Source organism: Chiloscyllium plagiosum, unplaced genomic scaffold (genome assembly GCF_037043375.1).
Source record: "Chiloscyllium plagiosum isolate Xiang-an unplaced genomic scaffold, Cpla_swu_hap1 HiC_scaffold_46, whole genome shotgun sequence".
NCBI classification, from domain to species: Eukaryota; Metazoa; Chordata; class Chondrichthyes; order Orectolobiformes; family Hemiscylliidae; genus Chiloscyllium; species Chiloscyllium plagiosum.
Genome location: NW_028270184.1, coordinates 6,171,717 through 6,195,461, shown reverse-complemented (window position 1 = coordinate 6,195,461; position 23,745 = coordinate 6,171,717). Strand labels below are relative to the sequence as shown.

At 42.2% G+C, this 23,745-nt stretch overlaps 1 protein-coding gene across 3 annotated transcripts in view; it reads left to right on the top strand.

Moving 5' to 3' along the window:
• The window catches only part of frmd8 (FERM domain containing 8), a 33,208-nt gene extending 11,144 nt beyond the window's left edge, over window positions 1-22,064 (top strand). For all 3 annotated transcript variants that reach the window (XM_043682672.2, XM_043682673.2, XM_087983768.1), the window contains exons 2-11: window positions 7-88; window positions 856-1,023; window positions 4,306-4,407; window positions 5,352-5,410; window positions 6,429-6,595; window positions 8,161-8,379; window positions 13,186-13,309; window positions 13,898-14,047; window positions 15,078-15,267; window positions 20,199-22,064. In XM_043682672.2, the coding sequence (XP_043538607.1) occupies window positions 7-88; window positions 856-1,023; window positions 4,306-4,407; window positions 5,352-5,410; window positions 6,429-6,595; window positions 8,161-8,379; window positions 13,186-13,309; window positions 13,898-14,047; window positions 15,078-15,267; window positions 20,199-20,317 (1,380 nt within the window). In that variant the 3' untranslated portion in view covers window positions 20,318-22,064. The remainder of the gene's footprint in view (window positions 1-6; window positions 89-855; window positions 1,024-4,305; window positions 4,408-5,351; window positions 5,411-6,428; window positions 6,596-8,160; window positions 8,380-13,185; window positions 13,310-13,897; window positions 14,048-15,077; window positions 15,268-20,198) is intronic.
• Window positions 22,065-23,745: the final 1,681 nt, after the last annotated feature.

Genomic DNA, 23,745 nt, shown 5'->3' with positions numbered 1-23,745 from the left:
TTCCAGATGGATCCAAGTGAGCCGAGAAATGTGCTTGAAGTGCCTGAAGGTTCCCAGCGGGGGAGTGTATCCTCATCTGCGACTAGACGTGAGTGTGTTGTAATGTTCTCTTTAAGCCAGTTTCTGCTGAGTTGTGCGCTGTACTGGGGCTTATGGAAAGGTCTTTCATCAAAAATAATCAATTATGTTAAACTGTACCTGATATATATAGGTGCTGAAAAGCTTTACCCTGCAGTCTGCACTGAGCCAGCTGCTTCCAACTAAGACCAAGCAATAGCAGCAAGAGAATCAGATCAGTCATGACCTTTATTGAATGGTGGAGCAGGCTCAAAATGCCAAGTGGCCTACTGTTATTCCTGTTTGTATTTAGACAGGAATATCTACCAGTGTTTGGGTTCCCTTCTGTTATCCAATGACTGAGCGTCTAGGTTGAGTTTGGTTATGTTGCCATTTCACTGACACATTGCCTGACACTGAGGCACCAGTACAGAGCCTGACAAAAGTCAGTGCTGTCAGAAGACCTGAGGAGAGCAAGCAATCTAGTTGCTGTCTTGACTGCATTGTCACCTGAAAGAAAATCAGTTGCAAATCAAAATTTGATTAATTTTGCATATCATAGGTGAGAGAATAAACGGGACTGTAATGTGCAGAGGTCAATACAGTGTACTCTGATCCATAACCATAGTTTTATTGACTACAAGCTTTTAAAACAAAAATCCAGAAGATGTGCCTTGAGGACATGTTTAAGATTCTCAGTCTAGATTTTCCCTTCTATTTCTTTCAGTGTGATAAATTTACCTAAATGCATGTGTTCTTCAGTTAATTTATTTTTTTCTGACCCCTTTTCTTCCCAAGACCCAGAAGTACTGGTTTACCTGGTGAATGACACTGTTATTCAGGTTTCTGTGGAGAGTCTGACAGCCCTGACAGCGGGGGAGCTTGCCAGAACTGTTCGGGAAGCACTGCAGTTGCCTGATCAGGCTCAAGAGATTTTCTCATTGTGGCTCATTTCGCCTTTCTTAGGTGAGTGTCTGCAGTCTTTAATGACCCTGTAGATTGGGGAGGGTGTGGTAGGGAGTGTTTTTAATTTGTGGGTTAATAAGTGCATTTGCTGTAAAAGCTGCTGGGAGTGCATTTTGACAAGATAATTAGGGAAACTGCTTTAGTGTAATCTCCAACCTTCCGGTAGGTTGGACAACTTAAGCTGAACTTGAAGTCAGGTTGTCAAGTGATGTCTTCCCTGTCTGCAAGATGGACTGGATGAACTAGGTTTTAAGCATTCTTCGATCCTGCAACAGGCTTCTGACCAGATATGTTCTGTTGACAAATCTGCCTGTCTCAGCCTCAATACCATCACCTGGATCTGTCCGCCACAACTCTTCTGCCTGGGCACTGTGCCTTAGAATTCCCTCCCTGAATTTCTCACCCTCTCTCTCCTTCTTTAAGATGTTCCTTTAAAATATAGCTCTTTGATCAAACGTTTGATTGTCTGCTGTAATATATCTTTGTATGACTTGGTATATTTTTTTTAGTGGTGCTCCTATTGTTTCACCTACCCCATTTTACTTCAACGGTGCCAGATGAATGCAAGTATTTCAAATCCGAGTCCTAGTGAGCAATTCACAAAGCAGCCCCTCTAGTTTTCAACTACATTGATAATCTTACTCAAGAACCACTGTGTAAGGAAAAGGAAAATTGTTTGCGATTTTGGAGAAGATTTGTATCTCAAGTTGAGGTTCAGGTTGTAAGTTTGCTCACTGAGCTGGCAGGTTTGTTTTCAGGTATTTTGTCACTATGCTAGGTAACATCAGTGAGCCTCTGGTGAAGCACTGGTGTTCTGTCCTACTTTTTATTTGTGTGTCTTGGTCTCTTAAGGTGGGTGATATCATTTCTGGTCTTTTTCTCAGAGGTTGATAATGGGGTCCAAATTAATGTCTTTATTGATGGAGTTCTGGTTTAAATGCCAGTCCTCTAGGACTTCCCGTGCGTGTCTTTGTTTAGCCTGTCCTAGGATTGATGTATTGTCTCAGTCGAAGTGGTGTCCTTCTTCATCTGTATGTAGACATGCTAGTGATAGTGGATACACAAACACCAACTAGCCATCAAAGGACATGACCCACTATCACCAGTATCCTTACAGACGAAGAAGGACACCACTTTGACTGGGACAATACATCCATCCTAGGACAGGCTATCAGTGACATTCACAGGAATTCCTAGAGGCCTGGCATTCAAACCAGAACTTCATCAATAAACATATGAACTTGGACCCCATTTATCAACCTCCTGAGAAAAAGAACCAGAAATGATATCACCCACCTTAAGAGACCAATACACATAAATAGAAAGCAGGGGAGAATACCAGTGCTTCACTGGAGGCTCAGTGATGATGATAGGAGAAAGTGAGGACTGCAGATGCTGGGGATCACTGATTAAAAATGTGTTGCTGGAAAAGCGCAGCAGGTCAGGCAGCATCAAAGGAGAAGGAGAATCGACGTTTCGGGCATATGCCCGAAACGTCGATTCTCCTTCTCCTTTGATGCTGCCTGACCTGCTGCGCTTTTCCAGCAACACATTTTTAATCAGTGATGTTACCTAGCATGGTGACGAAATGTCTGAAAACAAACCTGCCAGCTCATCAAGCAAACTTACAACCTGAAGGAAAATTGTGTGGGTGGAGACGATGCCATTTCTGAGGCTGGGATTGCTGTAGCAGTAGAGGGAGCTTTATCTGGTGTGTGTGTGCGCGTGCGTGCGCGCGCGTGTGTGCGCGCGCATGTGTACACACTCTGCTTAATATTGGGTACCGGAAGTCGGTTTTCTTTTAAAGCATTTTCTCTTTTGATTCCCTGCTTTATTTTGTTGTGCTGCCTCCTACGATGTAAATCATCTAGTTGCAGTCCCCTTTCATTTTTCCTCCTCCTCCACCACCACCATTGTTTCCTTTCCTGAAGGAAAAAAATTGGACGTCAGAATAATGGCTTAAGGCTGAAAGTCCATAATTGACAAACTGCAGTTCCAGTGAGATGCATGCTCTTACAGGGAGCAGTTCATTTGCTCAGTGGCAGTAGGAAGCATCTGCAAGAGGGTGCACTTGGTCACCATGCACAAATGATTCTGTGTAGTTCCTTGAGAGTCAGAGGGAAATGGTTGCAGGTGGACTGAGCTCTGTCAGTTTGGATGAAGCAGTGTAGCGTTCACATTCCTGTATTGGCCTCCATCTAATATTGAGGATCTCTCAGAGAGCAACGTGGAAGCATATTTGAGAATTCCATATATGCATTCTTGTGTGCCTGCTGTTGCCTTGTCATTGTTTATACTTTGAACTCATCATCCCTTCCTGAATCCCAAACCTTGCAAGTGATGCAGAACACAAGTGACCCTTCATAGTAGAAGGGGGATCATTGCAGTCCCTATTATTAAACAATTTTTGCTACAGTTTAGTAGCATAGCACCTGCTTCGTCTGGACAGAGAGCCTGTACTTCCCATCTCAAAACTTCCATGAATCTATTATCTCTTATTATATATTTAACCTCTTCCAGGCGATTAGCCAAATATAATGACCAAAGTCCATGATTCAGCCTTGGGATGAAACATTAAAACAAGTCTCTTCATGTCTGATATTAAACAGTGCTTTAGCCAATGTTGCTCCCTCACTCAACACCACCAAAGAAACTCAACAGCGAGGCAGACATTGAATTGCTGTTCTTGTGGTTGCTGGCACAGAATTTCTGCCATGTGTAACAGTGACTGCAGTCCTATTTTAAAAAGTTCATTGTCTGAGCCACTGAGTCATATGAAATGTGATATGTAAATGGAGGTATTATTCAAGGGTGAGGGGGAGAAAAACATGATGGGAAGGCTCCTGTAAGGCCTGATCTGTGTAAATATGTTTTGCAGTAAATTTCTTCATTATGAACAAGTCTTACATAAAATAATACACCCTCAGGATTTCTATGTCCAAATGACTACACCCACAGGCATTTAAATACCATAGATTGTGCACAGTACAATGGCCATATTGTGCCGCTTTCTTTAGAAATCATCGTGAGACGGACGCCAAAAAGACATTGTCCCAGCCCTCCTCTGTAACAGGAGATCTTGTTTCCCATTATTGTGATGATCACGTTGTTGGCCATTCATCTGGTTGAAATGTTCTGATGCATCAATCCATTTGTAAGCAATTCTGCACAATCTTAGCCCAAGGGGGGAGTAGAGGGGAAACAAAACAGTGTGTTAGAAGTTCTCTGGTCGATGTCTTTCATGTAACATTCACCTATCTGGCATGTTTTGCTTACTCACAGAGCTGCAACTAAAACCCAAGCATCATCCCTACAAGGTCAGCCGGCAGTGGCCAGATCTGCTTTATCGATTTACTAAATGTTCTGTTGATGAAATTGTTCATGGTGAGTGTTGCACTGGTTGATAACTTTGAGAGTTTTAAGGAACAGATTTTGTCTCAATGGGTGGCACGCTGGAAATAAAGCTCCACAATTCTAGGAATCATTATGAAGGTTAAAGAAAATATAAAAATATTCAAAAAAAAATTCAAATTTACTTGTCTTTTCGACTCAGGTTGACTGAAAGCACAGACCAGGCTTCTGTACTAAACAATTGTGAACTGTCAACGTTAACTCTACTAATTAAAACGCTAACCACCTTATAAAACTCCCCTTGCCACCACCAAAAAAATTCATACAAATATCTTTTTTTCTTCTCCACCCCCAAGATGCAGAAACGTAGCAAGTCCCGATTTGACTTGTGGCCTAAGCAGACTTGTGGTCTCATCCGAGTTAACACCTTTCATATTGGCACCTTCATGCTCAGACAAGGAGCTGTCTGCTAAAGTTCGTATCCGGAAGGTGACACACTTTCCCCCAGCCACTCACCCATCCTGCTCTGTGACGAGGTGTATGGATCGCCTCAACTGTGAGCTCCCCCGCCCCATCTCCTGTTTTATTAGGCGACATCTCTCCTCATGCGTGAAAGTGAGGGGTCTCCCATTTATGACAGAAATGTCGCATGTTCTTTTGTCTGAAGGTTGAGAGTTTGTGTAGCTCTTCCTAGGAGAGTTATGGATGCAGGACTATTGAATATTTTTATGGCAAAGCTTGGTCTTAACTAAAGAGGGAGTCCAAGTGTATTAGTCTTGGAGGGAATTTGGAGTCAAGGCTGTAGTCGGATCAGCCATGAGCGGTTTATTGACTGGCCGAGCAGGCTCAAGGGACCAAATGGCGGTTAGTCCTAATTGTTTGTTTTTATGGAAAATGCAACCAAGTGAATTGAAAATTTAGTTTGTTTCCTTTTGGTAGTTCAATTACTCTCTTAATGATATTTCTACGTCTGACAGATGAACCATCATTGCAGTTTCGAAAGAATGTGTTCTTTCCCAAAGGCAAGGAGTTACAAGTGAGTTCTGTCACAACTCGTTGCTGTGATTTCATAATCCCAGTAATGATTTGAAATGCTACTTAAACTATAATGTTCAGTCAGGAGCTCCAAGTGCTTTATGTAAATGCATGTGTACTGTATGACACAATCTTCATTCTAGTTGCCAAAACAGGGAATGCTGGAGAAACTCAGCAGGTCTGGCAGCATCTGTGGAGAGAAAGACTTAACATTACAAGTCACTTAAAAACCAAAATGTTCTGAGGAAGGGTCACTGGTCCTGAAATGTTTTCTCCGATTTCTCTCCACAGATGTTGCCAGATCATCTGAGTTTTTCGAGCAGTTTTGTCCGTTATAACATTTTGAGTCCACTGACTCTGCTTCAGACACTTCAGACTCCTCATCTTTGGATGTACAGAATTTTAGTCTTAGTTTTTTTTTCCCCCAGCAATCACCCTTTTGCTGGTTGCCTTAGTGTGTGTGCTTTCCAGCACATAGGCCTGTTTTGGTCTACAATTTAGTTAGAACCTGTTGCATTGTGGACTGAAGCAGGAATTCCTGAAGAAGGGCTCATGCCCGAAACATCGATTCTCCTGCTCCTTGGATGCTGCCTGACCTGCTGCACTTTTCCAGCAACACATTTTCAGCTATGATCTCCAGCATCTGCAGTCCTCCCTTTCTCCTATATGTGTGTACCACCAGTTTAAGACCACTTGCTCCTGTAGAATGACTGAGGAATATAGTATATTTCCTGAAATTGGAATCTTTTAAAACACCAGAAATGAAAAATGTTAGAGACTAAAAAGGAAGTGTACCCAAAGGAAAAGGGCCAACAGCAGTAGATTCTGAAGCTAGCATTGCATGTTTGTTTTTATCCTTGTGTAGCATGGCTTTAGAGTCTGCCTCCGAGTGATCCATGCTGTTCCCACACTGATTGTTAATGTGATTACTTAGCAGTACACAGAAATTTTCACAATGTCTTGCTTTTCAAAATTATTTCCTTGTTTTGCTGAGTAGTCGATGTTTGTTGAAATTTCAGATCGAGGATGAAGGCATCCTCCGATTGTTATATGAAGAGGCCAAGTTTAATATTCTGGAGGGCCGGTACCCTTACGACATGGAGGATTGTCTCAAGCTGGGCGCCCTCACTTGTCGAATTGAGCTTGGTCCCTTCAATCAGGACCAGCACAACCTGGCTCTCATCAGGTGAGGCTACATTGATACATGGCAAAGTATAGACAGGTCCTAGCTGACTGGGAATGCAAGTATTGGAAGAGATAATAGGCAGGAGGAGTGAGGTTAAAGTCTATACATAATGACTGACTTTTAAAATACAAACACGCAAAGTCATTCTGGTTGCCAGTTTCCTTTTAAGTTTGAATGACAAAAATCAATTGCTGAAGAAAATTTATTGCACCAAAGATGTCCCAACTCTTGTGCATGCTTGCATCATGATGGAGTACAGTGATGAATTTTAGACTTTGCCACTTTGTTCCATCATGCCTATATGAGCTATTCACCTTTTTTAAAAAAGTCATTTGGTAGCTTATTACTGTTTCTGGGACTTTGTACGTAATTTGGTTGTTTTTCCCTTAGAACAGTGAATAGAGTTTGGTAAAAAGTACTTAGCTGGCTGTAAAGTGCTTTGAGATGCCCTCAGTCTGTACAAGTTTCATATATGATAATCTCGAAGATTGATTGTTTTGCCTTATTTCTTTTTAAACTTTTCATATTTAAATATTAAATCGCTCCCTTTCTAAAGCTGCTGAAAATTCCACATCCCAACAGCCCTGCTAGGAAAAGATTGCCTAATGATAGAGGGGGAAGGTATGATCTTTTGTGTGTCATTGAGTTACCAACTCACTGAACAGTGGTATTTCTTCCCTATTTCCTTTATCAAGGACACTCATCATTTCAAAAGCCTCTCTGATCTCTTAAGTTTTGTTGTTTTGATCAGGCCCTGAACTGGGCCATCTTTATTATCATGAGCCTTATTTTTATAATGGTGTCACCATACCATTCAGCTGAACTGCTTCAAGTGGGTCAGTTTAATTCTCTGGCCCTGTTGTATGTTACACAGTGTCACCGGTCATGTTTCAATGGCTGAAATGGCTTCTCTAGATGCAGTTGGCTCCTTCAGTGGCCTGATGGGGAAAGTTCTAACATTTCAAGCCAACCCTCCCCTTGCTTTTAAAACACAAAAATCAAGTGATCGTGATCCTCTCAGGAAAACGTGCACTTGCACTACTGATTTCCCGGTTGATATCGGTCTTCCCTCCATTACAGTTGTTTATGCCTGGAAGTCCTGCACTGATCAGTCGATGGTGAGCCAGGCGACGTCACTTGAGCAACAAACAGCCCTATCCTGTTGCAGCACTGACTGGAAGGAGCAAACCCCACACAAAACAGGACTAAAACTCAGAAATGGACTTCTGTGAGTGAATTACTGAGGTTCAGTCTGGTCTGCTAAGTTTCTGGCTGCTGGCTGGTACTACAGCTAGATTGGATGCTTATGGGGTAGGTGCAGTAGGAAAATGGGTGAGCCAGTGGGTTGTATCTGGAGCAGGAGTCTTGACTGACTGTTGTGACATCAATTGCTGTAGGGGCTCAGATCAGCAAATTACTGCTGTCTACAGCTTTTTACAATATGTGGCAGTGTATTTACATTTTGTCTGTGAATCATCTTATTCATTATGTGCTGCTATATTGCTAACTTGAACTGAACTCCTGTGCCAGCTTGGGTTAAACTATTATTGCGCAATGTTTCTCAGGGAGAAAATTGATACGTGTCTTCCCACTCATCTGTGCAAGAAGCACGGTGGGTTCCTGGCAGCATTCCGGTCCCGAGGAGCCAAGCAGCACGGCTACGAAGAGGAACTCCTGGAGTCCTTCAGGCAGCTAGTGGACGATGCAGCACGTGAGGAGCCAGAGGCACTAAAGCTACACTACCGATCATATCTGGAAAAGTGTCATCTGCTGCGTTACTATGGGTAAGATGTGGGATTGGGTTGGCCTCCCGCTTTCACCATTCACCTTGTGGAAATTTGACCCACTCCTGGTAGAATCATAGCATCTGTGCATTGTGGAAGCAGGCCATTTGGCCGATCAAGTCCACACTGACCCGCCAAAGAGCATCCCACCTAGACCCACCCTATCCCTGTAGCCCTGCATTTCCCATGGCTAATCCACCTAGCCTGCATATTCATAGATACAATGGACAATTTGGCATAGCCAATCCACCTAACCTGCCCCACTTTGGACTGTGGGAGGAGACCAGAGCAACCGGAGGAATCCCACATAAACACAGGGAGAGTAAGCAAACTCCACACAGTTACCTGAGTGGAATTGGACCAGGTCCCTGGTGCTGAGCGGCAGCAGTGCAAACCACTGAGCCACCGTGCTGCCCTCGGTAATTGTAGACTTCTTTAGCTCTACTGCAATACCTTCAGTTGAAGAAAGTGGGAAGCATTTTTTAATTTGATAAATGATGGCCTTAGTTACTGATGTTGCCATCATGTAATGCAGTGCATTGAGTGCACAAAGTTAGGTAACATGGTGATAAAGCATAAGATTCCTGTTTTGTGTATGATCAAGGAATGTGGCATAATCATTCAGATAACAGTTCTGTTCTTGAAAGATCACTAAGCAATCTGGCTCCCCAGTCCTGACCATAATCATTAATTCACTTGGGAGTGGTTACAAATGCTGTATTTTTAAAAAAGTCAACGATAGCCAAAGACCTGTTTAAACTGACAAGTTCATACTTTTGGTACCCTGACTAGATCCACATGGTACTCCACTCCAAGCCGTACCTATCTACCCATTTTGCCCTGAGAAAAGGCTCTCCTGAGGGAAGTTGAGTAAATTTTCTGGCATTCTCATCTTGAATAGTTGAACTTTCTTCCTTGTGCTTCTAGTTTTGTCTCCTTTTAAGAGTCTCATTTAAATTCTCTTGCCTTCTTTTAAAAGGTGTCACTGTATTGTGCAGTGCCTTAGAAACATAGGTGCAGGAGTAGGCCATTCGGACCTTCAAGCCTGTACTACCATTCAATGGCTAATCATGCCATTTCAATATCACAGTCCCGTTTTCACTCTATACCCCTTGATCTCTTTAGCTGCAATGGCCATGTCCAGCTCCCTCTTGAACATATCCAACGAACTGGCCCGAACAGCTTTCTGTGATAGAAAATTCCACAGGTTCACAACTCTACGTGCAGAAATGCTTCTTCATCTCAGTCCGGAATGGCTTACCCCTTGTTCTTAGATTGTAACCACTAGTTCTGGATTTCCCCAACATCGGGAACATTCTTCCCACATCTAGCCTGTCCAGTTACATCAGGATTTTGTTTCTGTGCGATGGCCCCATATTCTTCTAAATTCCAGTGAATATAAGCCCAGTTAATACAGTCTTTCTTCATATGTCAGTCCTGCCAACCCAGGAATGAGTCTAGTGAACCTTCACTGGACCCCTTCAGAAGCAAGAATGTCCTTCCTCAGACTAGACACCAAATTGCATGCAATATTCAAGGTGTGGCCTCACCAAGGTAGCAAGACATCAGTAGTCCTGTACTAAAATCTGCTCGCTGTGAAGGACAGCATGCCTTGCTTTCCCCACTGCCTGTTACACCTGCATTTTAACCTTCAGCGACTATTCCACCATGACACCCTGGCCTCATCGCACCTCACTTTTTTTTTCCTCACACTGCCTTGCTAGATGTCTTTTGACTGAAGGTCTGAAGTACTGTGTTGTGGAAAAATGAGAGACCGCTAGTCACAAAACTTTCAGTCTACATGCATAGTTCCAACTAGAACATTTAAGAGCTCCTGAAACCCTTTTGATTCCCCACCCCCCCCTCATAAGATTCCTGTTATGTGTATGATCAAGGAATGTGGCATAATCATTCAGATAACAGTTCTGTTCTTGAAGGATCACTAATTTAAGCAATCTGGCTCTCCAGTCCTCACCATAATCATTAATTCTCTTAGGAATGGTTACAAATGCTGTATTTAAAAAAAAGTCAACGATAACCAAATTAAGTTTGTATTTTCTGGAGCATAGATGGGTGAGGGCTGGTTTTTCAGAAGTTTAGAAAAAACTTGATACAATAGAAACTTTATTTACTAGAGCATAGACAAAAGTAAAATCAGCAGATTTGAGAATGAAAATAGTGTTAAAGAAATTCTGGGTTTCATCCCATGGAGAAGGAAGCAAAGTTAATGGTCTGTATCAAATATGGCAACTTCTCAGAACTGAAGAGGAAGAAATGTGTTTGTTTTTAACTGTTGAAAAAGGTGGTGAGGCAAACTGAACAAAGGAAAGGTTAAAGAGTGAGAGAGATTAAAGATCAAAGGTATCACACAAAAGGCAAAGGGAGTGGTAGATGGAGATAGTCAAGGAGGGATGAGGTATGCCTGAAATTAAGTTGTGCTAAACATTTCATCTGACACCAGGAGGGAAATGAGAAGCAATAGAAATAAACAAGTTTAAAAAAGAGCAAACGGGAATTCCAGCTGGAGAGAAGAGAAGAACTAGTACAAGGTGTGTATTCAGGAAAGACTTTGAAGCACTTTTTAATATAAAGCACGACAGTCCCAGACATGTGTATCTCAATGCAACAGCTGCTTACTCAACTTGAAATTTGAGATTGATGCATGTCTTTTAGCTGAGGATGTTGAGGGATATAGCTTCAGGTGTAGATTTTATTGGTTAGTGGGATAGGCTCAAAGGGCAGAATGGCCCAACTCCTTGACTTACAGATGGTACTCTCCAGCGTTTTCCCAGCCTCCCAAAAGCATTTTCTTTTGCATTTACTGGAAAACTGGATAAGAGGCAGGAATCATAGAATCCCTACAGTGTGGAAACAGGCCATTCAACCCAGAGAGTCAACACCAACCCTCCAAAAAGCATCCCACCCAAATCCACCCCATTATATTATTCCTGTGTAACCCTGCATTTCCCATGGCTAACCTACCTAACTGACACATCCCTCGAAGCTGGACAATTTCCTATGGCTAATCCACCTGAATTGCACATCTTTTGGAGTGTGGAGGAAACCTATGCAAACAACAGGGAAAACGTCTGTGTGGAGTTTGCACAATTGTCCAGGATGGAATTGGACCCAAGTCTCTGGCACTGAGAGGCAGCAGTGCTAACCAGATGAGTCTCTACTTTGGCGACATCTGATAGCTTGCTATGCTGTGAGGAGGGACTCAGTTCTGCAGGTTAGTTACTAAGGAACGTCCGACCTCATTGTGAGTGCTGTAGCGTTGAACCTTTGATGCCAGTATCTGTAAGAGAAGATGCTTGGTAATTTACCCACATTTGGATTCCGACCTATCCCAAGTCAATAACATTCTTGCCAGAATTGCATTTTCGTAATCCTTAAGTGATTATCTGCTTGTGTTTTTTTTTCTCCTGTGGTCCCTCTTGTTTCAGAATCCCTATGGGTTCTGAGCACCTATTGAGTTGAAATAACATTTACAGCTGTGATTAAAGGTGTATAATATATAGTTCCGATTTGGATTTGAAATGATCAGATTGTTTTAAACACGTAAAAGTCATTTGGACTGTGACCTAAGTGCATGAGTTATGAGAAAACGTGTGATTGCAGTTATTGCCTTGAGTTACAAAGTAAAATGTTGATGCTCATGAGTTGATGACAGGCAGAATAAACACCATCTAGTTTTGACTTCAGAACCAAAGGTGCTGTTTGTTTCAGAAGAACCCAGAAGTTTCGTTCAGAAGGCAGATAGCTTCTGCGAGCAGGGGGAGTCAAGGCAGTTTTGAGTAATCAGTTGCCTCAGCTGAAATGATTTCTAATCTGTGAACCTTCCAAACTGGGAGAGTTTTAGAACTGAAGAGTTCAGGTCATCAGAATTGTGAAAGGCTCATGCCAGCTGGAAAAGAATTGTCACGTTATCTCCATAGTTCAGCAAGAAGAAAGTGGGAAAGTAAGTTAAGTAAAATTCATTCATAAATGCTGAAATAGGAGTAATTTTTCTGAGATAAAGTCTTTCACTGATTCTGCTGTAAGACAGATGGAAATTTTGTTTAGATGTTTGTGGTAAGTATGGCTTTGTTTATGTCTTTTGCATTAGAAACTTTAGTTGTAAAAGGCCATATGTAGCCTTGTGTAAATATTTGTGATTAACCACAATGTTAATCAACTGCAGACAGTTGATCCTGTGATCTATCAAGCTAAGTTTTGATATGCTAGGATCATAAAACAGTAATCAGCCATTTAACTCAACTGTTCTGATACACTGGTGTTTATGTTCCCATCGGCAACCTTATCCACTTAACCTGCTACTTTCTGTTTTTATCTGGCATTCTCCCTTAAATGCATTTGTGCCTTTGCTTCAGTTGTTTGGTGGTGAGTTCTATTCTGAGGTTTTTTTAAAAAAAAGCTTCTCCAATATTCCCTATTTGATTTATTAGTGAATATCTTATTTGGAGCCCTTGATTTTAGACTGCAGCGGAACCTTGATTATCTGGCATTCGATTAACCAAATTTCAGATTATCCAAACCACATTGTAAGGTCCTGATGCTTGGCTAAGCTGTGTATCTGACATTCAATTGTCCAAACAAAATATTCCCTGTCTGTGTTGTTTGGATAATTTAGGTTGCTCTGCATGCAAGTAGAAACAACCTCTATGTTTACTGTTCCCTCAAGTTTTAATGGTTACCCATTCACTTTTAAGAGAAAGGATTCCCAACTTGCAAATGTAATTCCTGCGAGTTGTAAGCTTTCAATTCTGTTATGCTGCTTCACCCTTTTGTCTCTTGTGGTTTCAGCTCTGCGATGTTCACTGGGGAGATTGATAAACCAGTGCAGAGCTTTCTGCATCGGAATGGGCGCAAACTAGTAACCATCGCAATCAGTTTGGACGGTGTGTCTGTCATGGACAGTAAGGAGAAGGTAATATTTTTGTACTTTGAGCGGCCTTAATTGTCTGCCTGCTGGTCTGATGTTCTCTCTAAAATGATCTACTTCTCTTTGTCATATGATCGAATCCACCTGGAGTTTCCCGTTGCTTATAATAATTAGGCAACCACATACTGCCGACCAGGGTAAAGGCAGTGTGAGAAATTCCAGCCGTGTGTCGTTGCGCTGATGGCACTGTTATGAGGTTGGACCTGAGCCATGTTTTTGGAAAAGTGTCAAGCAAGCTTTGCACTAGCCAGATGGTGCTGTACCTGCCCTGAGGGTTTTGATGGGGACAGTGAAGAGGGAGCTTAAGCTGCCCACCTGTCTTGAAAAAGCATATTATTTTTGGAATCTATTGTCCGTTTAGATCCTAATAGAAAATCTGGATGAATCGTATTGTGTGATGCTATGTCATATATGTTGAATCAAACTCCAGGCCTCACTTGCTTTACAATTTCTCAAGTCCATTGTCTTTAGTGGGGGATGGCATGCCTAGTGTAAACCACAAACAACAAGGTGCTTGGATTGATTGTCATTGAGAGAGTAATTGGTTTCAACTCTCTGCTTCCGCTCTTGCAGTGTGTGCTTTTGACCCTGTGTTTTCACGAGCTGTCGTGGGAGTACACGTCCTCGGAGGACGAGGAGTCTGATGACATCTTGTGGCTGGAATTTGATGGAGAGGAAGGAGGAGCTGTTGTGAACAAGCTTTTGAAGATCTATTCCAAACAGGTACTGAGGAAGTGACAGCCTTCTCATTGTGGAATTCACTATTCCCTAGGAGCAGTTGAGGCAAAGAGTAACGATGCATTGAAGGAGAAGCTGAGGTGACAAAGGATTATAATCATGTGCTGATAGTGAGATGTAGAAGTACGGGAAAGATTTGAGTGGAGCGTGAATACAAAACCAGATGGATGGAATGACTTTCTGATGCTGTGCTATATGGATAACATATTGGCCATATTGTCCAGTGAGCCTGAGACAGAATTGAAATAATTATATTCCCTGTACCAGCTGGATTCTATAACCAGATCATTGTAACAGTAACTTACATTTTACCTATTTATGTAGCTTTCTAACTGTGCATGCATACACCTTTCTCACCAGGCTTAACATCTGTTTGGTTTTTGGTCCTGGCATTACTCTCCCTCTCTTTGCTCTCGAACTGCTTTAAGTTTTTCATTTTCTGGTTCAGTTTTTCTGCCTTTAATATGTTTTCTTGACTTTAAAAAAATTGCAAGTTGATTTAATTGTTGGAAGTGAGGGGGCAAAGGTAACAGAAACATTGTTTCATTGCAAAAGAATATCTTGTCTGGTTAAATGATCAAGCTTGTAATTATATTTGAAGAGTGTGGAACCAGTAACTTTCGTAACTTCAGTGTAAAGTGAAAGTGAGCAGAAAGAGGCTGTACCCAGTTACCTGAGGTCGATCAGGATATCTAAGTTAGGTGAAAGCATGACTGTGTTTTATTATACAAGACCGACCAGGAAAACGTTTGGTTAGTGCTCTCGCACTGCTCTACCCAGCCATAGTGTCCCTAGGTAAAAAACTAGTTTGGAGAAATTAGCTAAAGATTTCTGTTCTGGATTGCTACCTGTGGACTGAGATCTTGTGACTGTTGAGCCAAATTTGGATGAGCAGTGATTCCTCCTGCAGTTGAATAGTCTGTCTCCACTCGTTGTATAATCAGGGGATGGGAAAACTGGTTGGGGATGCAGTGAAGTGATGCCTCGGGACTAATGCTAGTGTGCATCTATCCAGGCGGAGCTGATGAGTGGAATGATCGACTACTGCATTGACTTCAACAACACCTTCGAGGTGTCACCGGTGCAGGACGCCGTTGCTGCAAAGCCACCGAGACCAAAGGAGAAACGCGGCAAACTGAAGAGGCAGAACAGCGTGGTGTGCAATCGGATCCAGCAGCTCTCAACCATAGACTATGTAGAAGAGGGTAGGTGGCCTGCTTGCTGACCTTTTGGGTAGCATCTGCTGTGGACACTGAATAATTACCGAACTATTGGTGGATGAGAATTGTGAGCTAAGCTCACTTGTTGATTGGTCAAGGGAGCATGACCCTCAGCAGAGTCAACCTTACCTTTTGACTTTTGGCAAATATTGGCCCTTTCCTGGATGGCCTGCAGATTCTCTGTTTCCGGAAGGTTTCAGGAAGCTTTTAGGGATGCTATGGGTGCTTTGTGTGGGTGCCATTCCATTCCCTACCATCAGAGGGTGCTGCTGTACTGCGCAATGGTTCTACAATCCTGATAGTACAAATAGGGTAATTGCATTGAAAACCACATTTATTAACAGCAATCCAAAAAATAAATTACCCCTCAAATATATTTTGACAAAGCATACAGGAAACAATAGAAACCTAAATGAGTGAGTAGATCTAAGAATCTACTCCCCTCATTAAGTCCTCATTGCTGAAAACATAACTCCAGTGCTTCAATTTACAGAGGAACCTTGATTATCCAAACGAGATGGGCGGGCACTATTTCGTTTGGATAATTGATTATTCGGTTAGTTAATTTCCTCTGGGGCTTCAGGTTTTCTGTGAAGTCTGCTCCCGTTCAGGAGGCTAGGCAAAAGCACACTGCATGCAAGACCCTGCACCCTGTCCGCTCCCAGCCCACACCCGCAACCCAGTCCAGCACTGCTTCCCCAACCCCGCACCCTGTTCTCCCCCACCCAACCCCCGTCCGCGTTCCCCTCCCGGGCAGCCGGACTGAACACCAACTGCTGCTATGTAAAATTAGAGTCCATGGTGTTCGGGGCAAGACACTGGCATGGATAGGGGTTTGGTTGACTGGCAATGGCAGAGAGTGGGGACAATGGGGTCTTTCACCGATGGCAGTCATTGACTAATCAGATGAGGGTCAGTGTTGGGACAACTGTTCATGTTACACATTAATAATCTAGATGAAGAAACCTGAGGGCATTGTTGCTAAAGTTTGTAGATGTCACAAAGATAGATTGAGGGACAGTTACTGTCGAGAAAGCAGGGGTGCTGCAGAAGGATTTGGATTGGCTAGGAGAGTGGGCAAAGAAGTGGCAGATGCAATACAATGTGGGAAAGTGAGAGGATATGCACTTTGGTAGGAAGAGGAGAGCTGGAGACTATTTTCTAAATGGGGAAAGGCTTCAGAAAACTGAAACACAAAAGGGAGTCCTAGTTCAGGATTCTGTTAAGAGAATCTGGGGCGAGTGGGGGTGGGGTGGTCGGTGCATGTGAGGTTTGCAAGAATGATCTCAGCTTGGACTCTAGAGATTAAAAGGATGAGAAGGGGGGGGATATGATTGAAATTTATAAAATACTGAGAGGCCTGGATAGAGTGGAAGTGGAAAAGATGTTACCACTAGTAGGAAAGATTAGGACCAGAGGGCACAGCCTTTAGAGTGAAAGGATGATCCTTTCGAACTGAGATGAATTTCTTCAGCCAGAGGGTGGTGGGTCTGTGGAACTTATTGTCACAGGTTATGGAGGCCGAGTCATTAAGTGTCTCTGAGACAAAGATAGGTTCTTAATTTGTATGGGGATCAACGGTAATGGGGAGAAGGCAGGAGAATGGGGCTGAGAAATATATTAGCCATGTTCGAATGGCGGAGCAGAATCAGTGGGTTGACTGGCCTAATTCTGTTCCTGTATCTTATAGTTGTTCGTAGGTTTACTCACTGGGTGGAAGGTGCAGAGGGTACGCTTTCAGAATTTAGCACAGATTAACACTGGCATAAAGGGAGACATCTCTGCCAGTACACATAGTGGTGGTGTGGACTGGGTCTGGGTAGGAGCTTTTTTTTTTCCCCGAACTGAAGAATTATGAATGCCCAAGAGGATCTAACTGCCTGGTTTCTTCAACGGTGACGTCACTCCCAGGGTAACCCTGCAGCGGAGATGTTTTGACCACTGTACACTCGAGCCTTCTGTGCCCTGTGGGTAATTCAGGGGCTGGAATACAAAACCCCTCTTGTATTCAGGTTTTCATTGAAACTTTGTAAGTTTTACATTGGGATTTGATTTTTTTGTTGCAGTCCATTACACGAGCTGTTACTTGCCTATTTATTTACATTTGTCCAATTTAGAGGAAAAAGAAAGACATGCTATTTGCAACTGCACTTTGTAAGCAAAAGTAGAGACTGAGTAAAATTGTTTCCAGTATTATCCTTTGCCAATTGGCTGTCCGGAGATGAGCCGTGAGGAAGGAAGTGTGTCGACTGGGGTATCTGGAGATTTGGGAGGAAGAGTGTTTCAAGTAGAACAATGACCAAAGCTGCATTGATTTTAAAATAAGAGACTTTGCCCCAATCTAACTCCATTGTAAATCCAAACAGCTACGATTATAAAATAAGCGACCGGTGAAAATGCTTTCAGGTGATCTGAAAAGAAAGGATGCTGAGATTTATAGAATTACAAGAGGTGTCAGCTAAGTCTCCAGTTGCTCCCCTATAGGATTGCAGTACCAGGCTTTTCAGTGCTTTGTGAGAGTGGTTCCAATGATCAGGAGCATTCATTATGAAGATAGTTGGAGAAGTTCAGACTTTTCCTTGGAGAAAAGAAGGCTGAAAGGAATTTTCAAAGTCATGGAGGATCTGCAAAGATAGTAACAGATTCATGGAAGTGGGGAGTTTGGTGTAATAACATTTAAAAGGCACCTGGATGGGCACATGAATAGGAAGGGTTTAGAGGGATATGGCCAAATGCTGGCAAATGGGACTAGACTGATTTAGGATACTTGGTCGGCATGGACAAGTTGGACCGAAGAGTCTGTTTCTATGCTGTACGTCTCTCTGACTCTGATCAAGAATGAGGGGACACCAATTTAATCCATAAAAGAAGCAAAAGCAAAGGTGATTTTTTTTGTGCAGTGAGTGGTTTGGGTTTGGAATGGACTGCCTCAGTGTGGTGGAGGCAAATTCAATTGATTCAATTGAATAGGAATCAGACAGTTATTTGAAAAAGAAGAATGTGTATGATTATAAGGCAAAGGCAGGAGAATGGTTTTGAAGGAACCGCTAATTCAGATAGGCAGAACAGACTAAATGGGCTGAATCGCCTTTCAGCACTGAGCATTGTGACCATTTATCACCTAACTAGTTGAGAACAGTAAGGGTGATGTAAATGAACAGTGGCTTTTACTTAAGATAATCTTCAGACAAATTTATCATTCCTAAATCATTTCCCCCCCCCCTCCCAACTCCAATAAAGATGGATGTTTTTGAATGCTTGTACTGTACCCATTGCACTGTATGTTAGCACAGTGACGTACTGTGCCCTTTATGACCACAACTGTTCCTACATTGAGTGAATAGTCTGTGTCAGGCATTAGGGAAAACAAGTGTGGAAAAGGTCTTATTCATTTATGAGAATCTATCTGATGTTGGTGCATTTCCAGCTTTCTGCTGTTAGAGAGCCTCTGTAAGCTGTATTTCAAAAGTTGTTCTTGTTTCAAGAAATGTGCACTCTATTATTTCAGCATCTTAGTCGGTCTTCCAATATTCAAATGATAGCATTTGTAGCCCACAGTTCCTTAACGTTAAAGTCTCTTCCTCTGTCTCTTTCCCCACCCCTCTCTCCTCTCATCCATCCCACCCCCCCCACCCCCAAAGAAATTCCACCCAAATGCGCAAACAGTGGTGACTCACTCATCAAATGCTGGGTACTTAATATCTTGAATGTCAGCTGCATTTGCAACAGTCTCGCCTCTGAGTTAGAAATCGTGGTTGCAAGGCCCATTCCAAGTTGACAGTCCCCGTGCCATAATATGGGAGCATTGTTCTGCTAGAGATGCTATCTTTCAGCTAATACGTCGACCTCTGGTCCTTCGTCTACCCTTCAGGAGATCCTAATGCCAATGGAGGCATTGTCATACAGCACCGAAACAGACCCGTATGTCCAAGCAGCCCATGTGGCCATAATCCCAAACTAAACTAGTCCCACCTACCTTCTATTGGCCCATATGCGTCCAAGCATTTCTTATTCATGTAACTATCCAAATGTCTTTTAAGCATTGTAACTGTAGCCGTATCTACCACTTCCTTTGGAAGTTCATTCCTTTCAAGAACCACTGTTTTAAAACATTGCCCTTCGTGTCTTTTTAAAATCTTTCTCCCCTCACCTTTAAAACATGTCCCCCAGTTTTGAAATCACCCACCCTTGGGAAACTGCACTTATCAGCCACCTTGTCTGTACCCCTCATGATTTTATAAACCTCGACAAGGTCACCCCTCAAACTCCCATGTTCCAGTGAAAAATGTCCCAGCCTCTCCTTATAACTCAAACATTCCATTCCCAGCAATATTTTGGTAAATCTTTTCTGAGCCCTCTCCAGCTTAATATCCATCCTATCACAGGGCATCCAGAACTGGGCACAAGTACACCAGCAGAGGCCTCACCAATGTCATGTACAACCTCGACATGACATCCTAACTCCTATACGCAAAGGTCTCGACAATGAAAGCAAGTGTGCTAAACTCCTTAACCGCCCTGACTACGTTTGATGCAAACTTCAAAGAATTATGCACCTGAAACCCCAGGTTTCTCTGTTCTACAACACTACCCAAGGCCCTGCCTTTAATTGGATAAGTCGTGCCCTTGTTTGTTTTACCAATTTTATTACTAATTCAAAGAAAAGCAGGGGATTTCATCTTGGAGATCTCTGGTCAATAATTATCCTACATGAAACAGAACAGATTATCAGGCCACAATTTCATTCTTTTTTTTATGGAGCTATGCAAATTGACTGTAAATGTTTCCTGCATTGCTGTAGGGATATCTCAAAAAGTATTTCATTGATTGTGGAGTACTTTACTATGTTCTGAGTTTTCAAAAGGAGACATATAAAGACAATTTTCTCTTTCTCTTTCTGCTTTCCTTACTGTCAGGTCAAGAGATCAAGCGGGTGAAGCCAAAGAGGGCGGCATCGTTCTTTACACGTCAGATATCCCAGGGTCCAGTCTCTTATACTGCCGTGGAGGTCACAGAGACTCTGGAACAGGGCTGACCCAATCTGTGGAGACACAAAGATTTCCATGGGAGAGGAGGGAGTGAATGATTTGGGTGGGGGTGGGTGGGCTTACGTTCCCAAAGTGGACCAGTGGTATTTGGGGGTGGGGAAATGAAACATTTGCCAACAGCCAAAAAAAAAAATTGGTGGATTTAGGAGAGCTTGCAGGGTCTGAATTATTGCACAGCGCACAACTGTCATTCAATGTATTAAGTGACACCTTCAAGAGGGTCCATGTATCCAGATGTTGCAGTATTCAGAGGGTCCCAATCACCCTGTGTTGAACTAGGAGTCTTAGAGGAATTATAGGGAGAAAAAAATGCACATATGTATTTTGTTTATTTAAGAAATATATGAACTTGATTGTAGAAATGTAGCAATGATATGGTGCAGGGGGATAAATACTGTCCTTCAACCCCGGTCCTTTCATTTCTTGGATAAATCAAGCCCACTCTGGGGCAAATGTTTCTTCGCTGGGTTGGGTGCCTCATGCAAAAATGAATTAGTGAAAGCCTCAACTCATTTGGGCCCCATGCCCGCAAACTGCACCCAGTCTGGCACTGATCTAATCGTCTGTCTGACTGCATAACTCATAGATTGATGCACTGGTAAAATACCTTTGGAATTCTTGGAATTGAACACATTGTTGAGGCAGGGTATAGGGCCTGCTAGCACAATACAATTTGTCAGTCTCTGGAAAAGGAGAGGTTTTTAAAAATATGTTTGGGTGGGAAGCGCTGGCAGACCTGCTATTGTATTCCAGTATTTTCTGTTTTTCACATGTGCTCTGTGTGGTTCTTTTTAATCTGTACTAAATACAACATCTGCCTTGGAGTGCTCAGAGATGGCTGATGAGATGGAGCAGCAAGAGGCTACTCCCCAGTGCAAACAGAAACATGCATTCAATGCTAGTATTTGCTCATTCAAAGATGGCTTCTAGTTGCTGAGCTTTCATTCTTCTTTACATTCCTGATCAGTTTTTTGTGGCAGTGGTAACCTGCCTCACTCCCACTTGATCAGAACCCTGTAGAGGTCTGTATCTTAGTGTCCTGAGTTGCAATCTAATATTTTTTTAAAAGAGGGTAGTGGTATTTCCCAATCTAAGTTCAGATCCCTTTCTGTTCTCTTCACAATAGAAAACTCCAGTCTTTCCTAACTGCACCACCACCACCAAAAATAAAAATGTTGAGGCCTTGAAATGGTGATCTGAACTTTTGATGGGTTTCTATTAAAACAAGGGCATCAAGACTCTTGTGAGGTACATCATTGGTATTGTCATTGCAAGGCCCAAAGGTTTAACTGGAACGGAGGGTGGTTTAAAGATACTGATTTTGACGTCACATTCCCAAAACAGTGCCTTCAATAATTTTAAACTCAACCATGTTCTGAACTGTGCTGATGTGGTGAACATTCAATGAATATGTAATCTTCTATCTTCCTCCCTGAAATAAATTCTGACAATGGAATGACTGCACTGAAGTGAATCCAAAGGAAACTGCTGGGTGCATGTGCAGCATCTGTTTCTTTTTCTAATTGCACTACATAAAGTAACTGATTCCAGAGTGATTGAGAATTTAGGAGATTTTTCACTTTATTATCAGTGGTTGAATCTATTTTTTATGAAGAAACACTTGATTCTGTTTAGTCAGTTGCTCTTACTAATTGTTAGTGCACTGTTTTTTTTTAAAATTCATACCAATGTCTTTCTACTAATGTGAATTAAAGTTTTCCCTTATTATAAACAGTTCTTTCAGATCGCACTTTTTTTTTATCCCTCTAAAAGTTGTGTCTTAAACAGAAGCACTTTTCAGTCTTGCACTGAAGGAGGTCACTTGTTGTGCAAGCTGTTTGAAAGATCTGTCCACACCTCTGCTTTATATGCAGACATGCGTGCGCACACGCAGGCACACATGTACGCACCCATAACCATGCAAATAGTCCTTATCAAGTACATGCTGAAGCGCCTCTGGGATCTGTTTGTGATTAACCCTTTGGAAAGGAGGAATGGAAAATATATTTTCATAATTTCCCCTTAGTTCTTTTACCAATAATTCTTAAGTCTGGAACCTCAAAGCAGGTAAGGATGACAGATTTTGCTTCCTAAAAAAAATTAGTGAACTAGTCTTGTTTTTTAAACTATGGTTATATAGCCATATTTTATTTATTCCAGATTTTTATTGTATTGAATTTAAATTTCACTATTTGCCTTGTGGGATTTGAACTAGTGACCCCTGAAATAATAGGCCAGTGATATTACCACGACACCTGACCTTTGGCAAGTAGGTGCATGATCCTCTGCTACAGACTATGCAAAGGCAAGTGCTGATGTCTGGTGTGTTCTGTCTGTAGCACTCCATGTAAACACAGCCAGCTGTGTTAGTAGATTGGTCTGAATTAGACCTCTTTGCTACTCTTCAGATGGACAAGTGGTAATTGGAATTACTCTTGAGGGTATTGGATTGCTGGAGTCTTTGTCCCTCCATGCAGATGTGCAATCTTTTTTTTTCCAATAGCATTGTGGAACTGGAATATATTGGATATGGTGGGTATTTTTTTAATGAATTCAACACGAGATCCATCTGCTGCAGCAGTATTTCAACCTAGCAACATTTTCAGGACTAAGCTGAGAACAGTACACAACCAAAGAGAAAAAGCTTTTGAAAAGGAAAATTAATTGTTTTTTCAGTTGGCCCTGTTGCTTCAATTGACCTTTAGCGATCTACAACTGATTCAGACAGACGTCTTCCCTGAAAAAAAAAGCCCAGGCCCCCTTATGTTATTGTTAACTTGGGAGCCCAATTATTGGGACTTGTTCCAGACAATAACCTCAGCTATGGAATATGTGAGCAATGCCTGGGAACCCACGACATTCCTTCCATCTCTGTTTGACTTGAATGAAACCAAAACAGAGGCACTGCCTAAAATAATAGAGCAGGTACAGTGCGTCCAGGCTACAACGCATCCGCACTGACAATGTAGGCAATAAATGGGAAGAGACTGTTTGTATTGGCCTGTGACACTTCGACTTCAGAGCACATACCAGGCTAAACTTGTCTGTTTCTTCTGATTGCTCAAAAGATGAGATAAGTGTACTGATCAAAGTCCTTGATGACGATACAAGCCTTTCGATAAGATTGGAATATTGGCTTGCCAGCAGCCCCTGAATTGACTTGGCAGATGGATGTTGAGTCTTTTTTTGGGAGTTCATCAGACTTGGCAATCTGTAAGGAGCTGTGCTCTATCCACTTTCCTGTCTGCCTCAGAAACCTGCACAATAAGTAAAGAGCTGTGGAAGAAAATTGGAGGCTTTCAAAATGTGGATTGAATAAAAAATGCCACATGTAGATCATCAGACAAATGAAACTATTAATCCTTTAAGTGACCATATGTGAATGTCTACATTTTGGTCATTTTCTCAGGTCAGA